Below are 12,470 nucleotides of genomic sequence, written 5' to 3'. Positions count from 1 at the left end.
CTTACCACATCGTCCACCAGGTCTTTGATTGCCGTGATGCCCAGCACCAGAAGCAGGGGCACGAGTGTAGTGTACCATGCCAGGGTAGAGATTTGAGGAATTGCCTAAGAGAAAGAAAAAGGCTCATATATATATATATATATATACGTCCACAGCTGTTTACTTAAACTCATTCATTCTAAGTCTAACCCACCATCAAGTCTACAGCCCGCAGGTCCTGAAGGAAAAGGCATTTAAGCACACAATCGACCTCCTTCTGGTGTCTCTGTCTAGCTCCCGGCCACCTGGAACACAGCCCAGAGGACGGTGGCTCCTGAAACTGTCTCATTACAACCTCTGTTCTAAGCTCTTTATGACAATCATCATTAGCTAAGAATGCCTGAGGGGGGATTAATCCTTTAACTTCTCTGCAGTGCGTCTACAGTGGGCCCTACACTGTGGGTGGCTCAGCCAGTGGTTTCTGGGGGACCCACGATGGAGGCAAGGCCGGCAGTAGGCAGTGACTGCCTCTGAAAGCTAGCAATCAGGTAGGGCATCTTGGGGGCACTGGAAGAAGGTGCTTCCTTTCGGGGCATTGCTATTGGCACAGCCAAGAAAGGGGCTGGCCCTACGGGAAGCCTCAGCTCCATCAAGACAGCCTCCCGATTTGAATGGGAAATTGAAAAGCTTAATAAAGATCTCATGTAACCATTCTGACGGATCACCTCGTCACATAACATAGTGGCTAAATGATAGGTTTTGGAATCAAACTCCTGGATGCAAGTCTTGCCTAGCTCTGCCACCTACAGGTGCTGTGACTTTACCCAAGGCATGGCCCCTCACTGGGCCTCAGTTCTCCTCTGCAGAATGGAAGGTATGCAGTGCTACCTACTATCTACCTCGCAGGGTTTAAGAATTGAGTGAAATGATAATTCAGGTCAAGGACTGCCTGGTCATCACTACGACCCTGATTTGGATTGCCGTACCTTACGAGAAGAGAAGTGCGATGCTGTTAGGGGACAGACAGCTCACTGCCCACAACACTGTGACTATGTGGAAGTAAGGGACAAGGAGCCCACGCACCTCTCAGCAGTACCTCATAATCCCCACATGCCCGTCAAAACGCCCCTGCTGGTGACAGGACTATCCTCTTTACTGTCAGGTTAGCAGGGAGTTTTTTTTCTAAAAAAAAAAAATTTGACAGAGCAAGAGAGAGCAAGAGAGAGAGAGAATGAGGGAGAGAGAGAGATGGAGAGAGAGAGAGAGAATGCTCCCCGATCTGTTGGCTCACTCCCAAAATGCCCACAATGGTCGGGATTGGGCCAGTTTTCCTATATGGGTGGGAGGAACCCAACACGGGGGCCATCACTGCTACCTCCTAGTCTACATTAGCAGCACGCTGGAGTCAGGAGTCAGAGACGGGAATCAAAGCCAGGTACTCTGATGCGGGATGCAGGTGTTGGAACTGCAGGTCTTGAACGCTACCAAGGCCGTTAAGTGTCTACTGTCCAGTGTCTTCTCTCCCACTTCCCTCCACCACTCCAGATATCCTCCATCCCCACCCAGACACACACGGTACCATTTTCATAAGCATTAAGGTTATACCTGCAGGTGGATCTATCTTCCAAATCCTATGCTTGATGTAAAGAATCTGATGGGGCCGGCACCGCAGCTCACTAGGCTAATCCTCCACCTGCAGTGCCGGCACACCGGGTTCTAGTCCCGGTCAGGGCACCAGATTCTGTCCCAGTTGCTCCTCTTCCAGTCCAGCTTTCTGCTGTGGCCCGGGAGTGCAGTGGAGGATGGCCCAGGTCCTTGGGCCCTGCACCCACATGGGAGACCAGGAGAAGCACCTGGCTCCTGGCTTCAGATCAGCGCAGCGCGCCGGCTGCAACATGCCAGCCGTAGCGGCCACTTGGGGGGTGAACCAGTGGAAAAAGGAAGACCTTTCTCTGTCTCTCTCTCTGTCTAACTCTGCCTGTCCAAAAAAAAAAAAAAAAAAAAAAAAAAGAATCTGATGGAGCAAAGTGGATCAGTACATATCTGATCTGCATATCAGTACAAAGTGTGGACCCTGAGCACTAATTAGGGCAATGTTTCCTATGCAGATGAAAGCCATACTCTCCAGATAAGTAAATCCTTTACCACAATAGGAAAAACACTCAGGAAAAGTAGGCCTTTTCCAATGTAAAACCAGCTCACCAAAACATCAAGAAAAATGAACAATATTCTTGCAGAAATTAGGCATCTAAGTACAAATGTGAAGGAAATCACCAAAGTCAGGTTTAATTTATGATGCACGTATTTTACAAATATAATTGAAGATTTCAATTTTATTCAGTTCAAAAATACCAGTTTTAATACTCACACCAGTACAAGTATGAAATTGAGTTGAAAATATATAGACTCAGAATTTATTTCCATTCCCCCCCTTTCCCTGTTCATCTAACACTGGCGGAGCTGGTCCTGCACACCTACAGACCCTGCTGTCCATAGAAACACTTCCAAGGTCATGCATCTTCCTTATGCCCACAACTCCCCTGTTAGGGAGCCATCATAATTTACGACAGATTTAAGATAGCAAAGGGCATTACCTGTAAGATAAGAAGGATCAGGAAATAGAAATTGGCTGCTCGCTTAAACTGTTCAAACAAATTCATTGGTAGGAAGGTCAGTGCGTTGTACTTGTATGTTTTAATTGCATTATTCTGTTGGAAAAAGCAAAAACATCACGCATCAATGTCACCCGGTTATGCCAACGTCCACACTTCTGCAAAAATCACTACACCCCATGGCCCACAGCACAGGGACCTAATCTGTCCGTCAGAAAGATGCTGAGGTTTCTTCTAAGCTCTTCATCCCATCCAGTCTTCAAAGTGACTGCTGGAGAGTCTCATGTCAGACAGTAACAGGATACAGGCATGAGGCCGTGACCACGTGGCCACTGCTGTCTGTCGGTGCCTCAATCCATCAGAGTCTCTTGGAAAACAGGGCAAAGGTAGCTGTCACTATGAGCAAAGCAGGGACAGGGGCACTTTTACTTAAGGAAGGATGAGTGCTACCATGTAAGAAACAGTAAGACATTGCTGTGAGTCCAACTGTGTCCTCCCAAAGACAGGGTCAGTTGACCTGTGCATGGGACCTTGTTTGGAAATAGGGCCTTTGAGATATAATCAAGGTGAAGTCGTGCTGGATTCCAGTGAATCCTAACCTAGTGGTTAGTGTCCTTGCAGGAGGGGAAGGTGGACCCAGACACACACAGGGAGGAGGCCATGTGAAGAAATGGGAGTGACGTGTGTTCAAGCCAAAGACTGCTGGCCACCAAGGGGCTGGAGGAGAGGCATGACCCCAGGAGGAGCCAACCCTGCTGCCACCTTGGTTTCAGATTTCCAGGCCCCTGAACTGTGAAGGAGTAGATGTCTGTTGTTTTATGTCATGCCTTGTTTCAGTAGCTCAAGGGAATTGACGCTGAAGCCCATACTTACGAGGGATTCTTTGTAATTTATTACTTTCAAGCATAAGGCTTCTGTATCACACTGTTCATTCTTACAAGAGCATCTTGGAGAGCTTTGCACACACACAGGGAAAATTTTAATGTACAAAATCCTGCTTTAAATTACTCCTGCCCACCTTCAGTGTAGTTAAACTTCAATAAAAATTTCATTTTGCAGAACTAACGATTGCCAACAGCCCCAGGCTAGTGAGCACCTTGCAAGGCAGGCAAAAAAGCACGAAGGTGGTGAACCCGATGGCGGCTGGAAAACACTCGGTTTTAATAAAAATAATCTGGGAGTCCACTTACTGCATATTTGCTCTCCTTGATACAAAAGAACTTCGTGGTCATAAAATGAGGTTGCTCGTGGAACTGTCGATCATTTGCTTTGACTTGCCACGTGCAATCTTTTGAAGAAGGAAGAGAAGAAAGTCGGTGAGTAGAATAATAAGTACATTGTTATGAGCTGAATTCTGTCCTTACCAGTCGCATATGCTGAAGTCCCAACCCCCCAAACCTCAGGGTGTACCCTCGGAGACATGGTCACGGCAGATGCACTCAAGTTAAAGGGCGGGCGTCAGAGTGGATCCTAATCCATCCTGACTGATGTCCTACACAAACGGGGGATGCGGGCAGAGACAGGGGGATGACGATGTGAAGTCATGGGGAGTCATGCCCACCTACAGGCTAAGAAGAGTGCTGGGGCAAAGATCCTGCCCTCACAGCCCTGGGGAGGTGTCCGCCCAGACTTCCAGCCTCCAGATCTGATACCCTAAGCTTCCTTCTGCTAAGCCATCCAGTGTGTTATTTTGTTTCAGTGGTGCTAGCAAACTAATGAACATGCTGGGACTTGACCAGCTGTGCATAGAACATGAGAATTCTGGTAGAGTAATCCTCACCTAAGCAAATCCAAACAAAAACCCTCTGAAGGTCACAGCTGAATTAAGTCAAATGATCTTTTCAGTCTAACTGACAGTAAAATTTGTATCATAGGAAACATTTAGTGAATGACCGAAATCAAAGTAGCAGGGCCCCAGCGAATCCATGTAACATCACAGGTCATCCTGATGACTTCCTTACTCGTCCCCCTGTGCCCTGAGGACCAAGGTGTCTGACTTGAGTCCACTTCACGAACTTGACCTCACACCCACACACTCACTGTGTGGACTCAGCCCAGTCAGCTGCCAAGTGTAAGCCCCAGGGAACTTAGCAGGGTCCACAGCTTCCCTGCCGCTGGGGAACGGTTCCTACGCAACAGGTGTCTCACAGAACATGTCTTCCCACCGCTTCCCACCCACCACTCTTCTCGTTTTCCTCAGGGTGGCTTTCTCCAGGCATCAGAAGATGTCACCTGCTGTAGCTGCCTCTCACCAGTGTCTTCCTGACGACAGCTCCCCACAGCCAACCACCTTGTCACTTCTGTGCTCATCACCCAAGTGACGGCTCTGGGTGCTGACTGCAACCTGGAGCTCTCCCGGCAGCCCCGTGCTGGCCCCTTGCTGCCTCTGTCACAAAGCCCAGCATGTCCTGGGGTACCTCCCCAGCTAGGACGGCCTGGGATCTGCTCAGGTCCTCCACTAGTGGCCTTTTGAGAAACGCGTATCTATCCCACAGCCGAAGCTATCTTCCTGTGTGTTCAGGGGGAGACAGAGCTATGGGCAGAATGTACGGCCAATGGCAAGTGTCAAGTGTAGCTGTTTGTCCTGGTCACGACCAGAGATCTTTACAAGCTTCCAGAGAGAGAGCCTGGTTAGCTCTGAGGCTGTTGTAGACCGGTGACAGCTGGCCATGGTGACCCAGCCAGGCCCGGGATGCTCTTCACAGTCTGTGGCTGACCAGGAAAACAGCTCAATGACCCGTAGCAGAGGCAGGGCCCGGAGGCTCCCCACTGAGTGCTTGTTCATCACGTCTGCTCTCTTGCTCATCTGGGGTTGCTCAGCCACTGGCGCCCACATCACTGCAGCGCGCTCTCCCCAGAAGCTGGCCCCCCGGAAGGTGCTGAACACATCACTTGCTCTGGCTGGGACAGTGGCCTGGTGTCCCCTAAGGTCAGTGATTAAAGGCCTGGTCTCCAGCATGACATTACTTGGAGGAGGTAGAACCTTTAGGAGGTGGAGCCTAGTGCAGGGGGAGGGTTGTTCCTTAGGTCACTGGAGGCGCTGCCATTGGACAGGCTTGTGGGACACCAGCCTAGCACTCTGATTTCCTGTTTGGTGACGGAACCTCTTCTCTCCACCCTCACCCCCCCTTACACACATACACACACGCCCTCTTGCCATGACAGGTCACCATCTGCCACCTCACCACAAGCCAAATAACTCCGCCCCTCTCCACCCTCCCCACCTGCTCTTGGACTTGGAACCCTTCTCTCTTGCACGTTGGTGACCTCAGGTATTTCATCACAGTGACCATGTGCTGAGTGATACGGCACTGCACCAAGCTCCCAGATGCCCGTTTTCAAGGCAGCCTTGCCACTCGCTCTGCATCCAGGTCAGGCCCAGAGAGCGAGCAGCTGCAGCTCTCCTCTCCTTCCAAGACAGTGGTCTTGGCCTTGGCCGAGCCCCACTCCAGGACGGCTTCGATGATCTGTAGTCAACTGTGGTCTGTCCACCGCCCCACCCTCCATCTTACTTTCTCCTCTATGATTGTCCCTCTGGACAGGGGCTCTCCACGGGCCCCCACCCTCTACCCCCGTGGATGAGGCTGACCCTGACAGTGGGATCAAGTACACTAGCACTCTGAGATTTATCTAAACGAGTAGATTCTCCAGGGCAGACGGCCACCAGCTCTTCCCTGCCCCAGAGCTACTCCACATTCCCACCATGCCAGCCAATGCTCTGTACTGCTCTGCGTGGGGGCCACAGACCCCCAGGTCCTCTGCCCCTCCCCAGAGTGGCTCTTCAGGAAGACAGGGCGCGAGCGGGGCTTGCCCTCACATCCCTCCCAGGCTGTGTCAGTGTTCTGCATGCAGTGGCATCCCCCAAATGCCTTTGGAAAGAACAGGAAAAGTAAAATTCATAATAGTCGGTGATGTGTGGTTTATCTCTGGTGCCATTTCTTCCTCCCTCAGTGGGTGACGTATGGGTGGCGGCCAGCTCCTCCTGGAAATGCAGGCCAATGGACCTTGCAGCACAGTAGTCACAGGGAGATGACTTCCCCTGCTCCGAGGTGCCCTCGCCTACCCACTCATGACTGGCGTGACTCTACAGCTAACGTGTGTTCAGGGCTCTTTCCAAGAGCCACGCCTACTGGCCAGGCTGTCTTTGCATAGCTGAGGAAAGAGAGGCATGGAGAGGATTAGCAACTTGGCCAGTATAGGAGAATCAGAATTCAGACCCGGCAACTGGAGCTCCAAGTCCAGCAGCCTCTCTGCCCACTCTGCCACACAGACAAGGCTCTCTTTGGAGAGAGCTCAGTGGCTAGCAAGCTGGCTATAAAAATAGGATCCGTGTTGCCACTGTTGCCTCAGTGCTTGGCTGTACTTGGTCTCCTAAGAGGAAGGCACAAGTGAGCATTCAGGTCAAGGATGCTACAAACTCGGAGGAAACCCCGAGCCAGCATCTCTTGACATTAAGTTCTCTGCCAACAAGGATGTTGGATGAACTCACCTTGGGTGTTCACAGAGGGGTGAACCAGGTTCTTATGAATTCCACTTCCCAAACTGGCAGGGATAGGAAATTAACAACTAGGGTGGGACCACCACACTGGAGAAGGGAATGTATGAAAGAACATTTACAAATAAAGAGTTCTAAAACAGCCCATCTCTGATCAGTATAAAGATCAAGAGTGCATACAGTTGGAAACATTTTTCTAAGTGACTCATTTTCTAGTCTCCTACTTCCTAGGGAATGTCACGAGAACAAGTACAGACCACTGAAGAAGGCAAACAAAAAGCATGATTATTTTTCAAAATTCATTCATTCAAGTATAGAAAAACAGAGAGAGAGAGAGAGAGAGAGAGAGAGAGAGAAGGGAGGGAGGGAGGGAGGAGGGAATGAATGAATAGGAATGTCCATCCACTGGTTCACTCTACAAATACGCACAATAGCCAGGGCTGGGCCAGGCCGAAGCCAGGAAGCAGAAACAGTCCCACATTTGTGGCAGGAACCCAGGTACTTGAGCCCTCCTCTACTGCCTCCTGGGGAATGCATTAGCGAGAGGCTGGAATGAGAAGTGTAGCTTGGACTTGAGCCCAGGTACACTGACATGGGATGCAGGTGTCCAGGCAGCGTCTTAGCCACTGTGCTAAATGCCCACCCCTGGACGATCACCGTTTGGAAACCATAATACCAGTACCAAACGTTTTTCCTGGATCACTTGGCTACCATTCATCTGGCAATCATAACTGCTACATTATTCCAAGTGGAAATGTCCCTAGCACCTTTCTAGCTCAAGTACAATTTTACCAGAAAAGAAAAATGAAAATGGAACAATAAACCACTCACAGACACCGTGACGATCACACAATCGGGAAATTTCTCTCCCATTCAGAAGGGACATTAAAGGAAGGTCGGTACAAATGGCATCTTATATGGTCTTCTGCAACCCATTCTGCTTTCTGGTCATTTGCAAACGCGGGTGCATCTATTGGTTTTCCTTGAGCCTGCAGATGACTCGCAGCCTCCAGTGTTTTAGGAACCACTGAGAATGAGAGCCTCCCTTTCAGGAAGGCTGATGAGAAAAGCAGATGAGGTTCCAGGAAGAGAGAAAGAGCCACTGCCAAGGGATAAAAATCCACCTTAGAAACGCTGGAGAGGAGGGAGTAAGTCAGCCTATTAGTGAGCTAAACATAGCACACTTTTCCAGCCTGCCTCGGGTCCTTACCCTCTGGCTTTTAAAATTTGCTTCTTAGTTAAGCCCCAGCCAGCGGCAGCTCGGTCTGGTCCTACACTGCACCCTCATCTCCAGCCTCCCCCCCCCACCCTTTTAAGGGTTTACTTATTTTTGAGTTACACAGAGAGAGGGAGGCCTTCCATCTGCTGGTTCATTCCCCAGATGGCTGCAACAGCCTGGGCTGGACCAGGCCAAAGCCCAGAGCCAGGAGCGTCAACCTGAACTCCCACATGAGTGGCAGGTGTCCAACCACTTGGGCCATTTCCTACTGCTTTTTCCAGGCCATTAGCAGGTAACTAGATTGGAAGTGGAGCAGCTGTGATTCAAACCAATCCCCATATAGGATGCTGGTGTCACAGGTAGTGGCTTTACCTGCTATGCCACAGGGCCAGCCCCTCCAGCCCACTCTTATCTCAATGTCTCAAAGCATAGCACATGACCTCCAACGGGTTCTCAGAAATGACCTCTCTTAGTTTTACACTTTTGATAACACCTCGAGTAGCTGGGAAAAATAACCATGTGTCTTCCTGTGCAATTTAACCCCAGAGGCGTTTCTACTTGATTTCAGAAAGCTGATTGCAATCAAGTCATCAATAACCCTATTTGCAGCCTGGGCCACTCGTGTGGCCCAAGTCAGATAAATCAGCAGCCAAGATGTTGGCATCTCCTCTTGATTCTTTCCTGAGCTGTGAGCTAATTGTGTGAGCAGTATTTTAACTAGACTACGAAAATGCGAAAAGGCTATTCTGTGGTGAAATACATTTGCAAGAGACAGCACGCATCCTGCCTCCCTGTCTCGGCTAGTCAGTGAGCTCACGGCACACACGGAGGCTCTGAGATGTTCTGCAGTACAGGGTCTTATCTTGTTCAGCCCACTTCCTTCAAAGCTGATGTGACCACAGGCATTTTTTTTTTAAGATTTATTTTTTATTTATTTGAAAGACAGAGTTACAGAGAGAGGTAGAGACACAGAGAGAGGTCTTCCATCCACTGGTTCACTCCCCAGATGGCCGCAATGGCCAGTGCTGCACCAATCCAAAGCTTCCTCCAGGTCTCCCACATGGGTGCAGGGGCCCAAGGACTTGGGCCATCTTATACTGCTTTCCCAGGTCAAAACAGAGAGCTGGATCGGAAGAGGCGCAGCCAGGACTAGAACCAGTGCCCATATGGGATGCTGGTGCTTTAGGCCAGGGCATTAACCCACTGCACTACAACGCCGGCCCCGATCACAGGCATTTTTAAAAGGATCTCAGAACGTCTATGATCAGGCTTTGAGAAATCCTGTGCTAAAGCACACGCTGTGAGGAAGGGCAACAAAACAGCACTCAGGGCCATCTGCCTTCCAGATCAGACTCTTACTGAGTGCCCGCTTGGAACAGAGAACCTCTCTGGACACTTGGACCACAAGGCCAATTTACAGAAAAAGCAGGCATCTTGCTCCATTTTCTAGACTGGAAATATCAGCAAAGAGAAGAGGGGCAGGCGTTGTGGTGCATCAGGGTAAGTTGCCTCCGTCCAGGATCTAAGTGCCGGTTCGAGTCTCACCTACTCAGCTTCTGATCCAGCTTCCTGCTACTGCATCCTGGGAGGCAGCAGATGAGGGCCGATGTGCTGGGGCCCTTGTCACCAACATGGGAGACCCAGATGGAGTTCGCAGCTCTGGACTTTGGGCTGGCCCTGCCCTGGCTACTGTGGGCATTTGGGGAGTGAACCAGTGGATGAAAAGTCTTTCTCTGCCTTTCAAGGAAATGAAAAGAAATAAGTAAAGACATTGAAAAGAAAAATAAATGAGCAGAAATAAATGTATCAGCACAAATGCACCTTCAACAGAAGGCCCTATACTTAAAAGCTACAGAGAGAACTATTAGCAAACAGTCAGTGCAGGTGTCCAGATGCATTCCACACTAGTCACAGGCGAGTTAAAAAATCATGCCCCATGTCGGCTATACGTTTGTGTCATGATAAGGTCTAAAAACTGCTGTGATGTGCCAGGGGTTCTCATGGTCACCAAGTCCCTTGATCATTGCCATCTGGAGAAGGAAGTCAGCTTACCCTTGTCCTCATCTTCTCGCTGTGGCTCTGAGTTCTTAGAGATCCACCAACAATCAAAAACCTGCACGGGCTGGTTACAAAGTGCCACAGACTTGGAAAGATCCATCGAATTACACCAGAAAGCAAACAACCAACCACAGGGAGAAATGAGTGGATGATGCGGACAGACGATTCATACAGAGACAGATGATTCATACAAAGTAAATTCAACGAGCTCCTAAGTAGCTGCAAAGATACTCAACTTCATCAAAGAGAAAAGCAATTCTTCATCGAGGTTCCAATTCTTAACCTCTCCTAGCAAAATACCGGCAAAGAGTGAGGAATTTGATGACATTTGGGTTGAAATGAGAATAGGGAAACCGGCTCCCAGAGGCAGGCTCCGTGAGGGACTTTTGGCCATCTCTCAAAATTTAACACCCACGTGCGTTGCAAAATCCCACCTCAAGGATTCTTCCCTACATACACACCCCATGCATACACCACTCACACAGGGTGATTTACTGCAACCCTGTCAATCAGAGAGATTGGAAAGCACACAAATGCCTACCAGGAGCAGCTGGTTAAACAGCCACACAATGAAAAGCGTGGGGTGTGCAAAAAAATGAAGGAGATGGTTTTAAATGGACTCCAGGGAAGCTTGCCAAGCTACATTGTTACATGACAAAAGCAGGAAGAGGGCTAGCTGTGTGATGCACTGAGTCAATGCACAACATGAAGGCACATGTGTGTTTGCGTACACGTTGTCTGAACAGCCTTTCCACACAGGAGTGTGTGCACATGTCTGGAAGGACACATGGGAAACTGCTAACAGCTTTTTTCCTGGCAAAGGGAACTGGGTGGCCACAGAATGGGAGAGGCAGGGAAAGAGACTCCATTACTACTTGGAATCCCTTTACAATCAGATTCATTTGCATGTAGTGCATTTTCAAGAGATGGGATTCTATCGCTTCCCTCTATCAGTTTATCTATAAGGCAAATATGTAAGTTGTCTGATTTTCTTATGGACACTACACCACTGTGGCTTTTTAAATATATTTATGCATGTATAATATATAAATAATTCTAAAGGCAGTGGGATGGCAGGAATATAAGAGTGGCAATTACTAGAAAAGATGAGAGTCCAGGCAGTCATATAAATGAACCATATCTACACTCAGTGCTAAGAACTATGGTATGAGAAACAAGAAAAGAAGACAGATGCAAGAATGATACACAGCTGGCCGACTAGACAGAGGACAAGAAAAAAATAGCAAGAAAAATGAGGAACAAGTGACCCCAGGACCCAACTTTGGGTGACAGATGGAGGAGCCCAGATGACTGAGAAAATACAGGGTGGGGGTAGATCTAGCTGGAGGAGCATTGCATTCTGGGTATGCTGAACTGAGAATGCCTACAGGAGTCTTGAGTGGCAACACCTTTCCAAGGGGTAGAAAAGCAAATCCAGAAGTCCACGCAAGTTTTAGGCTGGAGGCCGGATTTGGAAGTCCTCTGCCTACAGTGTTGATGGGACCCATGAACGTGGATGGGTGATGTGGCAAGTGCACCATGGGAGAAGGGCGAGCCCAGAGTGGACCACTGTGTTTGAGTGGCAAGTAGGGGAGGAAGAGAACCCCACAAAGAGTGTACAAGGCTCAGGGAGCGATCCGAAGAACCGATTTTCTGGAAGCGCGAGGGCACAAGCACTGGAGGCCAGTGTGGCTGAGCCCAGTAAGGACAGGGGACACTCAGGGATCAGAACAACCGCACTGGTGACCGTCACCGGGTAAGTTTTTTCTGGGTAAGAAACAAACGAAGAGCAGGTTAACAGAAGGTGCTTCTGGGTGGGGGAGACAGGCAAACTGGGGGATCCTGCCATTTGGGCACAGAGGGGAGGAAGGCTGAGTGAGGGTCTGAACGGTCTCCAGTTTCCTAACTTCCCAAGCAGGAAGTGGCTTGGGGCACTGGAGGAGAATGCTGTGTGGACAGGAAGTGGGAGGAGGAGCTGGGTCAAGAATGTGTTGTGTCTCTGCCTGACTGTGGGCTGTTTGGAGCATTCAGCTCTGTCTTAAAAAAACCAAACCAAACCAAACTAAAAATCCCTCCCCCCAAACCCAACAACACAAAAACTCCATAA

The 12,470-nt window shown here is 49.4% G+C and overlaps 1 protein-coding gene across 5 annotated transcripts in view; it reads right to left on the bottom strand.

The window, feature by feature from the left end:
- Window positions 1–12,470, bottom strand: part of ATP8B1 (ATPase phospholipid transporting 8B1) — a 129,583-nt gene that overhangs the window by 45,422 nt on the left and 71,691 nt on the right. For 3 of the 5 annotated variants that reach the window (XM_002713627.6, XM_089305084.1, XM_089305087.1), the window contains exons 3-5: window positions 3,782–3,879; window positions 2,574–2,687; window positions 6–104 (exon numbers count right to left, since the gene is read on the bottom strand). In XM_002713627.6, the coding sequence (XP_002713673.1) occupies window positions 6–104; window positions 2,574–2,687; window positions 3,782–3,879 (311 nt within the window). Of the gene's footprint in view, window positions 1–5; window positions 105–2,573; window positions 2,688–3,781; window positions 3,885–12,470 lie in introns of all 5 variants that reach the window. The other 2 variants (XM_089305085.1, XM_089305086.1) reach the window with 1 other exon arrangement.

Source organism: Oryctolagus cuniculus, chromosome 10 (assembly GCF_051225735.1).
Source record: "Oryctolagus cuniculus isolate XC-2025 breed Fujian yellow rabbit chromosome 10, ASM5122573v1, whole genome shotgun sequence".
NCBI lineage: Eukaryota > Metazoa > Chordata > Mammalia > Lagomorpha > Leporidae > Oryctolagus > Oryctolagus cuniculus.
This window is presented reverse-complemented; position numbering and strand designations above follow the sequence as displayed.